Consider the following 19,143-nt stretch of genomic DNA (forward strand, 5'->3'; position numbering starts at 1 on the left):
GAAGTTGGGAGTTTCACGTTTAAAAAAAATTAGGCATAGAAATTTCCCGAGTTTCCCAATTTACCCCTCACACACTCCACTCGTTTCCCCCACTCACTCCTCCACCCGGAGAATGTATCCTATGAAACCGCTCTACTCATGAACCAGTTGCACTGATCAATCATTGGCCATTGGATATGAAAGGGAGGGGCATGATGCAACAAAGGATGAGCACATGGCTTATTTGCAAAGTAACCATTGATGTATAGATGAAATATGTGAATAGTTCTACCCAAAGTCAACGTCTCTCTCCATGCTCTTTCCTGTAGCTCTGCACGACGGGATCCGGGGTTAGAAAATTCCCCATGACGACTCTCTCCCTCTGGTACCTTCTCTTTACCTAGGCAAGTGATCTTCGCCATTGAAGCCTCGCGCTGTAGTTGGGGGCGTCGATGCTACTGTGGCGAAAAAGTCTACGATGTGCTGCTGCAATTGCAGTCCAAGACCATATTTTGTTCTCTGTAGCATGCACTGAGCTGGACGGCGTTAGATACGATTTCACTGTATCTGCATTGTGACCGCCCTTCGGGCAACATGGGCGCACACCCTATCTTCCAGCTTACCATCGAATGGACCCATGCACTCCATAAATCCTTATCTACGCACCGGTCCATGGCTTGAGCACAGGGAGCATACTAAACATCCACCACCCGCATGGTCCCCAGCCAACGAGTCACCATTCACCAACCTTGGTAGTCATCGCCAAACAGAGGTTTACTTTTAACAGTGCGTTAACAAAGTTTGCAAAGAAAATCACTGTTAAAATAGCTCAAACCACAACCACCATGCTCTTCCTCCCATTTTACTTTATGATAGAGTACTACTTTCAAAAGAAAATGGGGTCTGAGAAATCCAACCACAATTCATAGCCCTAGGACCCCAAACCTCTTCTCAACTTTATATTCAGTGGCTTCCACTGAGATTTACTCACCTTCTTGCAGCACAACAAAATCTGGAATACTCCTTTAGAGTTACAGTTTCTCCAAAGAAACAGAATATAGCACAGTTTACAAATACACACATACTTTACACACCAGTACCTATTACAGGTTGAGAATGATACGCTGCCCAAACGAATGGCAGAACACGAATGTGACGGTAGCCCAAAATGCCAAGACGAAAGAAACGGCACTGACCACATACAGAATTGGATCAGAATCGTCAGCCACATTTCCTACTGTACCATTCCGTACCACGGGACCTGAACAGGAAGTGCATGATCTAAGATTGCCGTTCCCTTTGTAACTGTCCATACCAAATGAGCCAAACTGGCCAGTGTCTGGTAGACATCCCGATAAGTTGTTGTATGCCACAGAGAACACCTCTAATGATGATAGCCGAGTTAACTGCCTTGGTATAGATCCATTTAGCCTGTTTTCTGATAGGTCTAAGCTTTCGATCTCACTCAAGTTTCCGAAGGTTGCAGGAATCGATCCAGTAAAGAAATTGTTTGACAAATTGAGAGACTTGATATGGCTCAAATTTCCTATCTCCATAGGGATCTCACCTGACAGCATGTTTGCGGACAAGTCAATGCCAGACATCGACATGAAGAAGTTGCGTCCGTATGTGTATGAATTCCATTTTGTTGTAAAGGTGAAGCCTTGGAGGTCATAGTGATTGCTATATGAGAAGTCCATGCCATCAAACCCTCCAAAGACACTACCAGGTGCTGTGGGCCAATCATACAAGTTATCATCAGGGTCTTCAAATGGAATGACACCAATACATGGGGGTATGGGACCCGAAATTTTGTTGTGCGAGATGTCAATTATACTCAAGTATTGGAGCTGATTAAGATTTGAAGAGATCTGCCCCTCAAACTTATTCCTGCTTAACAAAAGTACCTTGATTTGATAAAGATATTGTGTCCACTCAATACTGCCTGTAAACTGATTATGACTGAGATCCAAAACTTCAATGTACGAGCTGTTGAAAAAGGCACTTGGGAAGCCTGACAGTGAATTCCTAGATACACTCAGAAACTCGAGAGGTAATGGAGCATTGCAATTTGGAATACGCCCTGTAAAGTAGTTGTCTGACAGGTCTAACATCAAAAGACTTGTTAATGTGCAAATTCCTGGATGAATGTCACCAGTTAAATCATTTCTAGCAATGCTCAAAGCTCCTAGTAAAGGAAGATTCCATAACGAAGTGTCGAGTTCCCCAGACATCTTGTTACCATGTAAATCAATGATATATACATCACCAGACAGATTTCTAGGGAGAGTCCCATGAAATTTGTTGTTGTCCAGGTATATTTCCCTCACAAATGACAAGTTACTAGCCCCGTCAAGGATCATACCCCCAAGACTGTTGTTTGAGACTTTCAATACTGTCAATGCTGAGCAATCAGTGAACAAGCAAGATGGTACTTCTCCTGTGAACATGTTGTTTGATAGATCCATAAATTCTATGCTTCTAATGTTGCACAATGAAGATGGCACAAATCCAGATATCATATTATGAGAAATATCAAAAATCCTCACTTCGGGAAACACTGAACTGATATTGGCTGGCAGCTGTCCTTCAATATGGTTCATAGATATGTTCACCCGTTGAAAAATAGTCTTGTGTTGCAAAATCAGATCTAATGATCCAACTAAAGAGTTATTTGAAAGATCCAGGTAAACAAGTGCCGCTTCATTTGTGAACAACCAATTGGGCATGTTTCCCGGCAAATTACTGTTAGACAAATCAAGAACCTGGAGATGATGTTGTGTGCGTAGGAAATGTGGCTCTGCAATTATGCTCTTATCAAGGGTACACCAAGAGAGAATTAGTCTTTCCAGTTCAAAATTAGGTACCCAACCATGAAGTTTCACTGTAACAACCAAATCAGTATTCCTAGACAGATCTATGTCTCTGAGTTTGGTACAGTTTCTGAGCCAGAAGAAATCAAATTTACCGCTTAGCATGTTTTCAGATAACCTGATAGTTTGAAGAATTGAGGGACACTTCCAAGATGAGTTTATAGGTATATGTCCTAGAAAGAGGTTTTCTGAAAGATCCAGGTGCTCAAGGCATGGAAGTGCAAATATGGATGCTGGGAGGCTACCACTCAATTGATTGGACCCCAAATGCAATTCTCGCAGGTTCCGCAGATTTTTAAAACCTGCCATGTATACATGCCTTATAGAAAATAAAAATCAATTGCACCAACTAAAAAAGGATGTTAAATTTATTTTCATTACCTGCATTCTGAATAGCCCCACTCAAGTTATTTCCTCTGAGATTTAAGACCTCCAGAGAAACTAGTTTTCTGATAGATACTGGGATACTCCCTATGAAAGTGTTGTCACTGAGGTTGAGATACTTGAGCTTCCTCAATCCTTGAAGACCTAAGGAAATTTTTGATTCGAATAAGATGAAATGTAATCAAACTTACTAGAATAATAAAATAGAGTCCCATGCATGCAACATGACTTACATACCATTGAAATTTTGTAAACAAGCCTGATTTCCAGAGAAATCCAGTAGCTGAAGCTCCCGAAACGAAGAAAAGATCGTCATGTTCAGATTCCAGCATGGAGCATCCACTTCGACTGATGTGGAACCATCACTTCCATATGTAGCGATTGGCCAGTAGATTTGGGAAAGGTCGAGACGCACTATCTGCCGTGTGCTATTGTCACAAGTGATTCTTTCCCAGGAGCAGCAGTCATCACCGTGTTCCCACGAACTGGGAGCCTCGGACTTTATGCTCATGATCCAGGAGCTGATATCCATGAGGGCCGCCCTTTCCTCCATGATGCAGCCTGAAGAAGTCGGAAACCTGGAGTACACTATGCACAGGACCAGGAACAAGCATCCCCATGGCAAGTAGCAGCCCATTCGAAAGAAAAACGGTTTTGCCTTACCCCTTTCGTTCTTGGGTGTATGTTTGAGAGCGTGATGCCTTCTCATATTTCTGCTGTCTGTGGTGTTTATAATTGGCTACCCAAAGACTATACACTTGCTTAGTCAACAAAGTTCAGTCCATGGTCAAGGAAAGTAGGCTTGGACACCAACTTTGAGCAATGGCATCATTGACTTGTTAAAAAACATTTTGTTCAAGTCTCCACCAAACACATCACTTAGTGACCAAATCGGACCACGACCTAACCATCCAGCATTACTCTTGGCATATCTTCCTACGTACAACCATCTTGCCAACCCAATTATAGCTGCAGTCATAGCTATAAAAAACGCTCTCACATTACAATTTCCAGTGAAGTGTACTTACACATTCCTGGAAGGTATGGGGCCAGGATGTTGTCTGATACGTACTCGGCTCAATTATACTAAAATAAAAGAACTCAATCTCACAATTTCTTAAATTAGGTGATGTGAATAGGGGTGGAACTGACATAGTACCAAGTAAGCAAGTTGGCTTACTCCGCTGTGGAATTTCTTCAGAACCTTCACTCCACCGCTTTGAATCACCCCGGCGCTAGCAATAGGGACGGCGAGAGCGGGCAGTCGCGGTGGTGCTGGGGTCCGGCGAGGGTAGTGGCGGCCGCCCGGACCGGATGCCAGGAGGCGTGCCTGGCAGGTGGCAGCCTCACCGGATCCTAGTGACAATGAGATGCGACTCCCGGGGCGAGTGGGCAACAAGGGGAAGGATTGGAGGCGATCGGACGGAGAGAGGGAATCCCTCACAAGACGGAGAAATCGGACGGAGAGACGGTGAAATGGGAAATCGGACGGAGAGCCCGGTTGACACTCCCTTGTGCCCGTCAGGATTTTTTTCTTGCGCAAACACACTACAATTAAAGACGCTCACACATACACGCACACACTCACCCTTATGGACGGACGTACGCACACCCTATCCTTATGAGCACCTCCAAGAGTCTGCGCCGAAAAACTGACGAAGTCACCACATGCATCTCGCTGTCGATGAAAACGTCGCCTCCCATTGAGGAATATTTAGCTTTTGTGAGACGCTAAAGTGTGAAATCTAGGATTTAAACTCTGGTGGGCTCGAGGTACCATTGCCCTTCTAACCATCCAACCACAGGTTGATTCTCTGAATTTTGTTTTACAAATATAGTATCACCTTGTGTAAATTTCAGTCGCTAGAATCGATACCTCACAAAGTCTACTGGGCAAAATGGCCTGGCGGGAAGAAGAAAAGCTGCCACGTGTCTCTTCTCGCAATGGGTTGTGCCGAAGATGACGTCCCGCCATAGGGAGAGGTTGAAGGGCCTTCCCGGCCACCATACGTACGCCCACTTGGGAAAACATCGGCCTAAATGTAACCCTAGATGACCTAATCCTACAACTACTTTGTACAAGCCGTGCTACCCACCCGTCCCCATCCTGACTGGCGGTGCCACCGAAAAGGAGCGAGCGTGAAGTGAGCCAGATAGTACTGAATGGAGCGGGGGGAGGGGGGGGGGGGGATGAGATAGTGTCACATCGGCACTTTGCCTACTATCACATGCTAACAAACTTGTATTGTTGGAGATTTTTTCCATAAAAAGAATACATTAATACCATAAAGATACCAATAACATCCTGCTTCTGTAACAACGCAATACTCTAATGTAATGGCAGTATGAATGGACACATAAAAAAAGCTAAAAAGGAAAGTCTTGGTACAATGTTTCAGTTATGTTGTTGTAGCAGCACAAACACCCCTAATACAATACCTCAAATTCAAGTTCTCCATAAGCGACGTCTTCAAGAAAGGAACAATGCACAAGAGCCGCCATCGCCCGAGAGATCTTAGATTTTTACCCTAAAAAAAGTCAGTGCTCTCAAAACAATATCGTCAACAAGGATATTGCTAGGCGCAACCAATTAAGACCAGACGTTGGACTTTCACCCTCAAAAATAAGACGTTGAACTTCGCTTGTGTTTTTGCCCCCACTTGCATACCCTGCCACAAATCCAGAAACACCAAGCAAGTTTCTCATCGCCGCAAAGACTCGACCCACCATTATTAGTCCTTAGATCTCGGCTTTCATACCATTCTTCGCCTCTAACTTCACCATGGAACGGAAAAGACATGTTCCATAATGGCAATAGATAGCAGATCTTCGTGCCCGCTCCCTCCTGAAACCAAATGATCGGAAAAAACCTGGGTGCGCACGACTGAATCTCATCCGATCAGCAATTTTCAGGCATGAATCACCCAAGGGAGTTCGCTGGTGGAGTCTTCTAGAACTTGGCACTCCAGCCAGATCAGGAGGAAAGGCATCAATCAGGTCTCCGTCATGCGTGAGAGAAACCCTAGAAACGCCGCCTTTATTCAGGCCGAGCCGCCACTCAACGGCCATCCTCTCCGCTCGATCTACCAGAAAAGACTAGCAGATTGATGGGATCTCAAGATCCCCATCCCAGATTCCATCGAGTTCGTCCATCTCTGAAGAGGAGGTTGCCGCCGCCATGCACAATGTTGCCGCCCCGGTTCTCATGGTGGTGCGAGCTTATACCGCTACATACATGTCATTGCCTATTCGACGGTACCCCGGAGGAGGGATCCTCATGAAGGGGGAAGAAGTAGGGGCCATTGGGCGGAGTGCTAACGGGACGGTGGTACGCGAGTTACCTAGCTTCAGAACACACTGCACGATGGTAGGGCCTACTGCTGCTTGTCTGAAATTATCTGGGCGCTTTCGCGTTGTTACAGTGAGTTGTGGTTGTGCCTCTACCTATGATGACTTGATAGAAGTAGGAGGCCTATGCCCAAGGCGGCCAAGTGTTGAGGTATCAAAGGGGAGGATTGCCCCTAATCATGCTTCATAGAGTACACGATTTCGTCAAACCACGTTAACAGATCTTGGTGTCGTCATCATGATCATTGCTTGTTTCTCGGTACACTAGTAGAAAACAGGGATTTCGTTTGGAGTTGCCCGAAGCATTAGTCCTGGTTCGAACGGCTAGGACGCCAAAAAGTTTTAGTCCCGGTTCGTAACGGGACCTTTAGTCCCGGTTGAAGGCACCAACCGGGACTAAAGGGGTTGCCACAGGCTGCCTCTGGTGTGAAAATCTTAGTCCCGGTTGGTGTTACAAACCGGGATTAAAGGTCTACCCTTTTGTACCGGTAGGAGACATGATATGTCTCCGACGTATCGATAATTTCTTATGTTCCATGCCACATTATTGATGTTATCTACATGTTTTATGCACACTTTATGTCATATTCGTGCATTTTCTGGAACTAACCTATTAACAAGATGCCGAAGTGCCGATTCTGTTGTTCTGCTGTTTTTGGTTTCAGAAATCCTAGTAAGGAAATATTCTCGGAATTGGACGAAATCAAAGCCCGGGGGCCTATTTTTCCACGAAGCTTCCGGAAGTCCGAAGACGAAACGAAGAGGGGCCACGAGGCAGCCGGAGCATAGGGCGGCGCGGCCCCGCCTCGGCCGCGCGGCCCTATGGTCCGGGCACCTCGCGCCGCCTCTTGACCTACCCCTTCGCCTACTTAAAGCCTCCGTGACGAAACCCCCGGTACCGAGAGCCACGATACGGAAAACCTTCCGGAGACGCCGCCGCCGATCCCATCTCGGGGATCCAGGGAGATCGCCTCCGGCACCTCGCCGGAGAGGGGAATCATCTCCCGGAGGACTCTACGCCGCCATGGTCGCCTCCGGTGTGATGTGTGAGTAGTCTACCCCTGGACTATGGGTCCATAGCAGTAGCTAGATGGTTGTCTTCTCCCCATTGTGCTATCATTGTCGGATCTTGTGAGCTGCCTAACATGATCAAGATCATCTATACGTAATTCTATATGTTGCGTTTGTTGGGATCCGATGAATAGAGAATACTTGTTATGTTGATTATCAAGACTATGTCTATGTGTTGTTTATGATCTTGCATGCTCTCCGTTATTAGTAGATGCTTTGGCCAAGTTGATGCTAGTAACTCCAAGAGGGAGTATTTATGCTCGATAGTGGGTTCATGCCTCCGTGAATGCTGGAGGAGTGACAAGAACCACTAAGGTTATGGATGTGCTTGTTGCCACTAGGGATAAAACATTAGTGCTATGTTCAAGGATGTAGTCACTAGTTACATTACGCGCCATACTTAATGCAATTGTCCGTTGTTAGCAACTTAATACTGGAGGGGTTCGGATGATAACTTCGAAGGTGGACTTTTTAGGCATAGATGCGGTTGGATGGCGGTCTATGTACTTTGTCGTAATGCCCAATTAAATCTCACTATACTCATCATGATATGTATGTGCATTGTCATGCTCTCTTTATTTGTCAATTGCCCAAGCTGTAATTTGTTCACCCAACATGCTGTTCGTCTTATGGGAGAGACACCTCTAGTGAACTGTGGACCCCGGTCCAATTCTCTTTACTCGAAATACAATCTACTGCAATACTTGTTCTCATCGTTTTACGCAAACAATCATCTTCCACACAATACGGTTAATCCTTTGTTACGAGCAAGCCGGTGAGATTGACAACCTCACTTGTTTCGTTGGGGCAAAGTACTTTGGTTGTGTTGTGCGGGTTCCACGTTGGCGCCGGAATCCCTGGTGTTGCGCCGCACTACATCCCGCCGCCATCAACCTTCAACGTGCTTCTTGGCTCCTCCTGGTTCGATAAACCTTGGTTTCTTTCTGAGGGAAAACTTGCTGCTGTGCGCATCATACCTTCCTCTTGGGGTTGCCCAACGAACGTGTGAAATACACGCCATCAAGACACCAACCCAGACTAAAGGTTTTCTGGGGGTTTTTGGCTCTACCCTGGATAGTTTTTTTTAGCTTTGTAAAATATAAAAGAAAATGATAGGAAATTCAAAACTACAAATCCTTTTAGATCTAGGATTAGGAGCTAGTTATTATGAAAAATAACAAACATGAATTATGACTTATTTTGGAAAAAACTATCTTTTTCGGTAAAATGGCAATATCTTTTCCATACGAATTCGAAAAAATGTTTAATTTATGAAAATGTATCTACGCAAAAAGTTACATCCAATTTCACCCGGGGTTACCCGGTTAGCCAACTTTTAGATTCTCAAATTGGCGAAAGGAAATACGAAAATTTTCATATTTTGCAAAAAAAATATTTAAAAAATAAAAAATGTATTATTATTTATTTATTCAAGATTATTATTATATCATTAGTTTTATTTATTAAAAAATTGTTTGAAATTCAAACAATAAAGAAGTGTGACATCATGACCAACAGGTTAATAGGATTGATATGGTACTAGTATCAATAACATGAGCATAAAACACTTGGAAGCGGGACGGAAAGAACTCATAAGTTAAGAGCATCTCCAGTCGCGTCCCCAAAGCGTCCCCCAAACCGCGCTGGATTGAGCGTTTGGGGGACGTGTTTCGTTCGTGCCGCGTTTGGAGGATGTCGCTCCCAAGTCGCGTCCCCCAAAGAAAATTTCGAAAATTTTAAACTTAAGCGAGATTCGATTAGATTCGTCCAAACTTGTCATATATTACATAGATTCGAACGAAATTTGAATAAATTTAAACTAAACATAATCTAGAAGTACTTGCGGTGGCCGGAGGCGTCGTAGTACTGGTGGAAGTTGTACATGTCGTCGGTGACGACCTCCTGCTTGACGTGCTCGTCGACGGGCTCGTCCTTCACCAAGTCGCTTGGTCCTGCCTCGCCGTCGTCGGTGAGGTCGACGAGCGGCTTGCCGGAGTCGCGGATGGACATGGAGATCGCCATGTTGAGGTCACCCCTCCAGGCGTCCTTGTCATTTATCGACGCCAACCACGCCGCCCGCAGCCCTGGGCAGTCCCCGGGGTCGTCGCTACTGGCGATGAGCCGCTGCTGCCGCTCGTACTCCGCTAGCAGCGCCGCATGCGACGCTTCCTCCGGCTCCTCCTTCACCTCTGGCTTGGGGATGAGGAGGGCACCGCCACGCCTCTCTTGCTGCCGCTACGCCTCGTGTTGACGGGCGTCGCTGGCTCCTCCTTCACCACACGTTTGGGGACGAAGTAGGGCGCCGAGCGGTGGGAGGAAGACGGCGTCGATCGAGCCGGTCCTGAGGAAGATGAGTTCGAGGAGGACGAGTACGTCGTCCTCCTCGGCTGCCATTGCGGTGGTCCTCCTCGAGGAGACGGTGGCGGTGACGGCGGCGTCTCCAACCTTGGAGCGCCGTTGTGGATGCCGCGGATGACGCTGTCGAGGGTGCGCCCCGGAACGCCCCAGAACAGGGCGCGGCCGTCCTTGTTCCAGCTATTGGGCCCGCCGACGAGGCCAGCGGTGCTGTACATCTCGATGTTGTACTTGGTAGCCGCATGTCCGGCGGGACTGGATATCGGGCGTGGTACAGCGCTCACGCCTCCGCCACGGTTAGGCTGCCGCGGCCGAAGCCGTTCGCCGGGGCGATCTTGTGGGAGGACGAGATCGACATTGTTTGGAGCGGCGAGGAGAAGATCTAGGAGGGGGGAGGCGGCGGCGACGAGAAGGTTTGGGAGCGGTGAGAGATTGGGATGAACCGTAGGGCGTCTTAATGTACAGCAGCGGCAGCGGGTGGTTGCACGCAATAACGCCGGCGCGGACGGCCACGCGGCCATGCACGACGAGATGCGTCCCTGCGTCGCCTGGGAAACCAGGGACGCCATTAACGTCGCTTGACCAAAGGTAGGCGACGGGGTTTTAGCCTTCCGAGCCGCTGACGCTTCGGGCCCGCGTCGCTTCGTCTCGCTTTTCGTTGTGTCCGGCGTGCCCGGTGCGTCCCTTGTGGGACGGGGATGGGTTCGGGGCGCCGCACACCGTATCGGGCCGCGCCGGACAAAATTCGGTTTTGGGGGACGCGGCTGGAACGGTTTTTTTGTCCGGCGCGCCCAAATATCTTGCACTCTAAGGTTATTTAAACATGAATATCGAATACTGTGGAGCTTGTTAACTCCGGCATTGAGGGTTCGTGTAATCCTACACAGTTAGTGGTGTTCATCATCCAACAAGAGGGTGTAGAGTGGTTCTATTATGTGATCATTGTTGAGAGTGTCCACTAGTGAAAGCGGGATCCCTGGGCCTTGCTTCCAAGCATCGAATCTCCGTTTGTTTCATTGTTTTGTTGCATGTTTACTCGCTGCCATATTTTATTCAGATTGCTATTACCACTCATACTCATCCATATTACTTGCATCTCACTATCTCTTCGCCGAACTAGTGCACCTATTAGGTGTGTTGGGGACACAAGAGACTTCTTGCATTGTGATCGCAGGGTTGCTTGAGAGGGATATCTTTGACATCTTCCTCCCTGAGTTCGATAAACCTTGGGTGATCCACTTAAGGGAAACTTGCTGCTGTTCTACAAACCTCTGCTCTTGGAGGCCCAACACTGTCTACAAGAATAGAAGCTCCCGTAGACATCAAGCTATTTTCTGGCGCCGTTGCCGGGGAGGAAAGGTAAAAGGCACTCATACTCCGGTCCCAGGTAAAGTACTTTTCTGTTGCCGTCGTGTGTGTGTTCGAAGCTATTTCCTTTAGATCCTGCAATTGCATCTTTTTGTTTCGTGTTTACACTAGTTTGGCATAATGGACAACAATGAGCTTCTTATTTTATTTCCTGATTTAAGACATGGATGGTTTGATGCGAAAATTAAAAAACTCATGGAACATATTAGTATGAACACTTTGAATATCATTGTTGCTAATGATATAGAAAGTTCTAAGCTTGGGGAAGCTGGTTCTGATGAGCATGATCTTTTTAGTCCCCCAAGCATTGAGGAGAAAATTTTCTTTGATGATACTTTGCCTCCTATTTATGATGATTATAATGATAGTGGTCTTTTGGTGCCACCTACTATGGAGAGTAAATTTTGTTTTGATTATACTATGCCTCCTACACTTGATGAGAATAATAATGATAGCTACTTTGTTGAATTTGCTCCCACTATTACTAATAAAATTGATTATGCTTATGTGGAGAGTAATAATTTTATGCATGAGACTCGTGATAAGAATGTTTCATTTGATAGTTATATTGTTGAGTTTGCTCATGTTGCTACTGAAAGTTATTATGAGAGAGGAAAATATGGTTGTAGAAATTTTCATGTTACTAAAATGTCTCTCTATGTGCTGAAATTTTTGAAGCTACACTTGTTCTATCTTCCTATGCTTGTTACTTTGCTCTTCATGAACTTGTTTATTTACAAGATTCCTATGCATAGGAAGCATGTTAGGCTTAAATGTGTTTTGAATTTGCCTCTTGATGCTCTCTTTTGCTTCAACTACTATTTCTTGCGAGTGCATCATTAAAACTGCTTGAGCCCATCTTAATGGCTATAAAGAAAGAACTTCTTGGGAGATAACCCATGTGTTTATTTTGATACAGTACTTTTATTTTGTATTTGAGTCTTGGAAGTTGTTACTACTGTAGCAACCTCTCCTTATCTTAATTTTGTTGCATTGTTGTGCCAAGTAAAGTCTTTGATAGTAAGGTTGATACTACATTTGGATTACTGCGCAGAAACAGATTTCTTGCTGTCACCAATTTCGATCTACCTCTCTGTAGGTAACTCAGAAAAATCTGCCAATTTACGTGAGTGATCCTCAGATATGTACGCAACTTTCATTCAGTTTGAGCATTTTCATTTGAGCAAGTCTGGTGCCTCAATAAAATTCGGCTTTACGGACTGTTCTGTTTTGACAGATTCTGCCTTTTATTTCGCATTGCCTCTTTTGTTATGTGGGATGGATTCCTTTCTTCCATTGACTTCCAGTAGCTTTGGGCAATGTTTAGAAGTGTTAAGAATGATTGTGTCACCTCTGAACATGTGAATTTTTATTATGCACTAACCCTCTAATGAGTTTGTTTTGAGTTTGTTGTGGAGGAAGTTTTCAAGGGTCAAGAGAGGAGGATGATATACTATGATCAAGAAGAGTGAAGAGTCTAAGCTTGGGGATGCCCCGGTGGTTCACCCCTGCATATTTTAAGAAGACTCAAGCATCTAAGCTTGGGGATGCCCAAGGCATCCCCTTCTTCATCGACAAATTATCAAGTTTCTTCTCTTGAAACTATATTTTTATTCGGTCACATCTTATGTATTTTACTTGGAGCGTCTGTTTGTTTTTGTTTTTGTTTGAATAAATGCTTGTGTGGGAGAGAGACACGCTCCGCTGGTTCATATGAACACATGTGTTCTTAGCTTTTAATGTTCATGGCGAAGGTTGAAACTGCTTCGTTAATTGTTATATGGTTGGAATCGGGAAATGCTACATGTAGTAATTCTAAAATGTCTTGAATAATTTGATACTTGGCAATTGTTGTGCTCATGTTTAAGCTCTTACATCATATACTTTGCACCTATTAATGAAGAAATACATAGAGCTTGCTAAAATTTGGTTTGCATAATTGGTCTCTCTAAAGTCTAGATAATTTCTAGTATTGAGTTTGAACAACAAGGAAGACGGTGTAGAGTCTTATAATGTTTACAATATGTCTTTTATGTGAGTTTTGCTGCACCGGTTCATCCTTGTGTTTGTTTCAAATAACCTTGCTAGCCTAGCCTTGTATTGAGAGGGAATACTTCTCGTGCATCCAAATCTTTGAGCCAAACACTATGCCATTTGTGTCCACCATATCTACCTACTACATGGTATTTCTCCGCCATTCCAAAGTAAATTGCTTGAGTGCTACCTTTAAACAATTCAAAAATTTATTACCTCTGATTTGTGTCAATGTTTTATAGCTCATGAGGAAGTATGTGGTGTTTATCTTTCAATCTTGTTGGGCAACTTTCACCAATGGACTAGTGGCTTCATCCGCTTATCCAATAATTTTGCAAAAAGAGCTGGCAATGGGATTCCCGAGTCCCAAATTAATTAACCAAAATAGACACTCCTCCATGGTATGTGATTGTTGGACGGCACCCGAAGGATTCGGATAGCCATGGCTTGAGAAAGCAAAGGTGGGGAGGAGTGTCATCGTCATCTAAATAAAACTAAAATAAAAAGGCACTCCTTCATGGTATGAGATTGTTGGCAGGCACCCGAGGATTCGGTTAGCCATGGTTTGTGAAAGAAAGGTTGGAAGGAGTGCCACCCAAAAAAAAAAAAAATGGGAGCCGCTCTTTGAAGGTTTGTCTGGCAAGGGGGTTAGAGTGTCCACTACCATTCGTTGACAACAACAAACACCTCTCAAAATTTTACTTTTATGCTCTCTATATGTTTTCAAAATCAAAGCTCTAGCACAAATATAGCAATCGATGCTTTCCTCTTTGAAGGACCTTTCTTTTACTTTTATGTTGAGTCAGTTCACCTATCTCTCTCCACCTCAAGAAGCAAACACTTGTGTGAACTGTGCATTGATTCCTACATACTTGCATATTGCACTTGTTATATTACTTTACATTGACAATATCCATGAGATATACATGTTATAAGTTGAAAGAAACCGCTGAAACTTAATCTTCCTTTGTGTTGCTTCAATGCCTTTACTATGAATTTATTGCTTTATGAGTTAACTCTTATGCAAGACTTATTGATGCTTGTCTTGAAAGTACTATTCATGAAAAGTCTTTGCTTTATGATTCATTTGTTTACTCATGTGTTTTGATCACTGCATTCATTACATATGCTTACAATAGTATGATCAAGGTTATGATGGCATGTCACTTCAGAAATTATCTTTGTTATCGTTTACCTGCTCGGGACGGGCAGGAACTTGGGGATGCTGATACGTCTCCGACGTATCGATAATTTCTTATGTTCCATGGTACTTTATTGATGATACCTACATGTTTTATACACATTATATGTCATATTTATGCGTTTTCCGGAACTAACCTATTGACGAGATGCTTGAAGTGCCGGTTTCGTTTCTCGCTGTTTTTGGTTTCAGAAATCCTAGTAAGGAAATATTCTCGGAATTGGACGAAATCAACGCCCAACATCTTAGGATCACGCGAAGCTTCCAGAACACCCGAGAGAGGCCAGAGGGGGCCACGAGGCCACCGAGATGACACCCTGGCGCGGCCAAGGGGGGGCCCGCGCCCCCCCTGTTGTGTCGTCGCCTCGTTGACCTTCCGACTCCGCCTCTTCGCCTATATAAAGGTCCCTGACCTAAATCCTCGTACAAGTTCGACAAAACCAGAGAAAACCATCCAGAGCCGCCGCCATCACGAAACTCCAATTCGGGGGACAGAAGTCTCTGTTCCGGCACCCTGCCGGGACGGGGAATTGCCCCCGGAGTCATCTCCACCGCCGTCTCCACCGCCATCTTCACCGCCATCGCTGTCTCCATGATGAGGAGGGAGTAATTCACCCCGGGGCTGAGGGCTCCGCTGTAGCTATGTGGTTCATCTCTCTCTTTATGTGATCTAGTTGAATATCATCTATGTGCTACTCTAGTGATGTTATTAAAGTGGTCTATTCCTCCTGCACGGTGTAATGGTGACAGTGTGTGCATCGTGTAGTACTTGGCGTGGGTTATGATTGTAATCTCGTGTAGATTATGAAGTTAACTATTGCTATGATAAGTATTGATGTGATCTATGCCTCCTTCATAGTGTGATGGTGACAGATGTGCATGCTATGTTAGTTCTTGGTGTGATTGTGTTGATCTATCTTGCACTCTAAGGTTATTTAAACATGAATATCGAATACTTGTGGAGCTTGTTAACTCCGGCATTGAGGGTTCGTGTAATCCTACACAGTTAGTGGTGTTCATCATCCAACAAGAGGGTGTAGAGTGGTTCTATTATGTGATCATTGTTGAGAGTGTCCACTAGTGAAAGCAGGATCCCTGGGCCTTGCTTCCAAACATCGAATCTCCGTTTGTTTACTGTTTTGTTGCATGTTTACTTGCTGCCATATTTTATTCAGATTGCAATTACCACTCATACTCATCCATATTACTTGCATCTCACTATCTCTTTGCCGAACTAGTGCACCTATTAGGTGTGTTGGGGACACAAGAGACTTCTTGCATTGTGATCGCAGGGTTGCTTGAGAGGGATATCTTTGACCTCTTCCTCCCTGAGTTCGATAAACCTTGGGTGATCCACTTAAAGGAAACTTGCTGCTGTTCTACAAACCTCTGCTCTTGGAGGCCCAACACTGTCTACAAGAATAGAAGCTCCCGTAGACATCAGGACGCTTTGAGGGACGCGAGCGGAGATGCTCTAAGCAGCTCTGTGACCACCACACCGGAGTTGAGAACGAGGACTGACAGAGTAGAATTATCGGTGGAGAAGCCTCGTGGAGGCAGCGCGGCTACCATCTGCGCTTCGATCGGTTCACATGGGAAAAGACAGTGCAACAACCATCTGCCATATGACCAAGTTCTTGATAGAAATTGTGATTCAATTTTTTTCCCGGCAGAAACATGGGAGACATAGACTATTCAGAAAAAATCGTAGTATGATAAGCATTTCACTTTCCTAGTTTTATCTAGCATAGTTATTTTCCAGCTTGTCTTGATGACTATTAGTTATTGGTTGTAGATAGTACGCACATCGGTAGTGACAATCTAGGGAGATGTAGGCTTTTAAACATAATGCTGGAAAACCCAACTTTAAATTAGCAAAAGCCTTAACCTACCAGGATTAAACAAGGCCCTCCGTACAACACCACACCACGCTACATCGGCCGAACGATACAAGGGAACACTCTGAGAAGCTTACAACACTACACCTTGCAGAAGCGAAGACCGCAGCTCCACGACACCAAGGACACCAACCAGCTGGGCACTTCCAGGAGCGGGGAGGAAGTCTTGAACGAGGAGAAGAACCCGGACAAAGAGCACCAAACCCACCTTCTTGTTCTCATGCCGAAGAGGGCCCCTACCCTCTCGCCATGACTCAGAGGCGTCGAACCATCGGACATGAGAGAATCTCACACGAGAGGGCTCGAGAACCAAGGACCTCCTAGAGCACGACCGCCATGACAAGAAGAGCATACCTCACCGGCCACACTACCGCCGCTCTTGAACAACCTAGAGCACAGGAAAGCCACCAGACACAACATCAAAACAAGGGCAGTGACCATCGAGGCCCAAAGCACCCACCTTCAAATCCCCACCTGAACCCCAAATCTTGTCAGGCTACGCCTCCAAGGAGGTCACGGGGCAGCCCGTCGACGCCGCGCAATCGAGGGATTTCGGACTTTCGTCCGGGAGATGGGTCGGGGGCGGAAAGGGGGGTCACAACATCGCCTCTAAGGAGGAACCCGGTACCCGAGAGCGTCGACATCGCTGGGCCGGACCAGCCAGCCTAGGGTTTCCCTTGACCCCTAACAGCCCACCAGCACCCCTTGCCCTAGAACCGGCGACGGCGCAGAAAGAGGTCCATGCCGCTGTCGATGCCCGCCGCCGTCTCACCTCCCGCGAGGTCAAGGACGACCACCAGAGCCGCTCGCCACGACGCCCGCCGCAGGGCCCCGTTGCCACACCGCCAGAGGTCGCCGCCTCAGATCCCGAGCCCCCACGGGGAAGCCGTCGGAAAGACCGCCTGCAAAGGGGAGGCCCGTCAAGCCGCCGCCTCGATCTTGGCGAACCCCGCGCGGAGTTCATCCATCTAGCAACCGCTGGAGAAGCCGAGGGCTCAGATCCCCGCCACCCCCTTCACTGGAGCCGCGAGCAAGGCCCGGCGGCGTCTCTAGGGCGACGAGGCTTGGGGAGAGAGGAAGGGTGGGTTGCGGCGGCGCGGGTTAGGATTTTGCCGCCCCGATTGCCTGGAGGAGGCGACGTGAGGAGATACACGTTTTTCGCTTCTTTGAAGTACGCCCAGGGAGATGTAGGTGAAACGTGGCATCATGTATACACGTCTTCTTTCTTTCGAAAATAAAAGTATACACGTCATATGTGGCCTAAATCTCCGTATTGATCATTACTTTTTTTCCTAAGACTAGTGTAGAATTATGGTCTTTGGGTCCATCACAGTCACACTGACATCAGCTAAGAATCAGCAAGTAAGGACTAGTACATCGTAACATTATCATTATTTAGTTGAGAAACTTTGTAATCTCGCATGGACTGGATCCCTGTTGTGATCGCCGAAGCCACCAAGTGCCTCGGATCCATCGAGAGACTAAGCTTTTTTGTTTTGCCTATCCTAGTCAAAAGCTGCGTTGTTGATTCCCCTCCAGTTACACGAGGATGTTTGTCCTTGTTTATTGTGCTGTAGAGGCTGCTAAGAGCATCTCCAGTCGCGTCCCCCAAAGCGTCCCCCAAAGGGATTTGGGGGACGCCGGCCAAAAAAACGTCCCAGTCGCATGCCCCAAAGGCCGCTTCGCTCCGGACGTCCCTCAAATCTTGTCCGGCGTCCCTAGCCCATCCCTGTGTATAGAGTCTCCATCGGGGACGCCGGACACGGTTTTTACACTTGCTTTTTGTTTGGAGGTCGCGTTTGGGGGACGTGGCTAGGAAAGGGACCTTCTCCAAACGAAAATTTCGTCCGGACGTCCCCCAAACGAAAATTCGGCGCTATTGCCGGACGTCGTTTGGGGGACGCGACTGGAGATGCTCTAAGGAGCCCTGACCACCTAAAACACAGACGAATCGATGGAGCTCATCTCGGATCCCACTGATGGACATGAAAATCCTACAAAAAAAATTGTTAAAGAATGAAGTTGTGTATATGTTAATCTGTGGACATCTTATCCAGTCCCAATATATATGATACATTTTCGAATGGGTCCGATGATGCATTGTACCCTGGCTTGCTTTTGTGGATATGAATGTTTGTTGACACGGTCACAAGATGCATACATATATGCTTGATTTTTTCCGGACATGGCTATATAGTAAGTACGAGGTGTGTGGCTGATTTGAATATGAATCGTGAAGCAACTTGACCAGAGGCAACAACAAGATGCATGTAATGCCAATATTGCCGGAACAAGGACAAAGACAAAGTGGGTAATCCAAATTGAAGAGACAATCTTCTCGATCTCATAAAGAAGTTCATCTAAAGATGATGACAACAACAAAAAGAGAGCAGTTTCTGTCAATGAATCCTGCATTGCCTCTCTTTCCCGAGGTTTCATTTAAATACATGAGATAACTTCCGGATGCAACTCTTGTTGAGTCCAAACATGTTTGTCTGGAATGTTATTTTCCAAGTGAAAAGATATTAAATCCAGCCACTCCAGCATATCTTCCGGAATGACTACTTGGCCTTTTTTTTGCGAAACAACGTACTACTTGACCTGTGTTTCCACCTTTAAAAGGAAATCCGCA

The 19,143-nt window shown here is 45.9% G+C and overlaps 1 protein-coding gene across 1 annotated transcript; it reads right to left on the bottom strand.

The window, feature by feature from the left end:
• Positions 1–946: 946 nt before the first annotated feature.
• Positions 947–3,873, bottom strand: LOC124675276 (receptor-like protein 45). The gene is made up of 3 exons (XM_047211341.1): positions 3,474–3,873; positions 3,234–3,380; positions 947–3,154 (listed from the first exon to the last, which is right to left on the bottom strand). Exons 1-3 carry the CDS (start codon positions 3,871–3,873, stop codon positions 1,083–1,085), a joined length of 2,619 nt encoding a protein of 872 aa, XP_047067297.1. The 3' UTR covers positions 947–1,082.
• Between the last annotated feature and the right edge of the window lie 15,270 nt (positions 3,874–19,143).

This window comes from Lolium rigidum, chromosome 7 (assembly GCF_022539505.1).
Source record: "Lolium rigidum isolate FL_2022 chromosome 7, APGP_CSIRO_Lrig_0.1, whole genome shotgun sequence".
NCBI lineage: Eukaryota > Viridiplantae > Streptophyta > Magnoliopsida > Poales > Poaceae > Lolium > Lolium rigidum.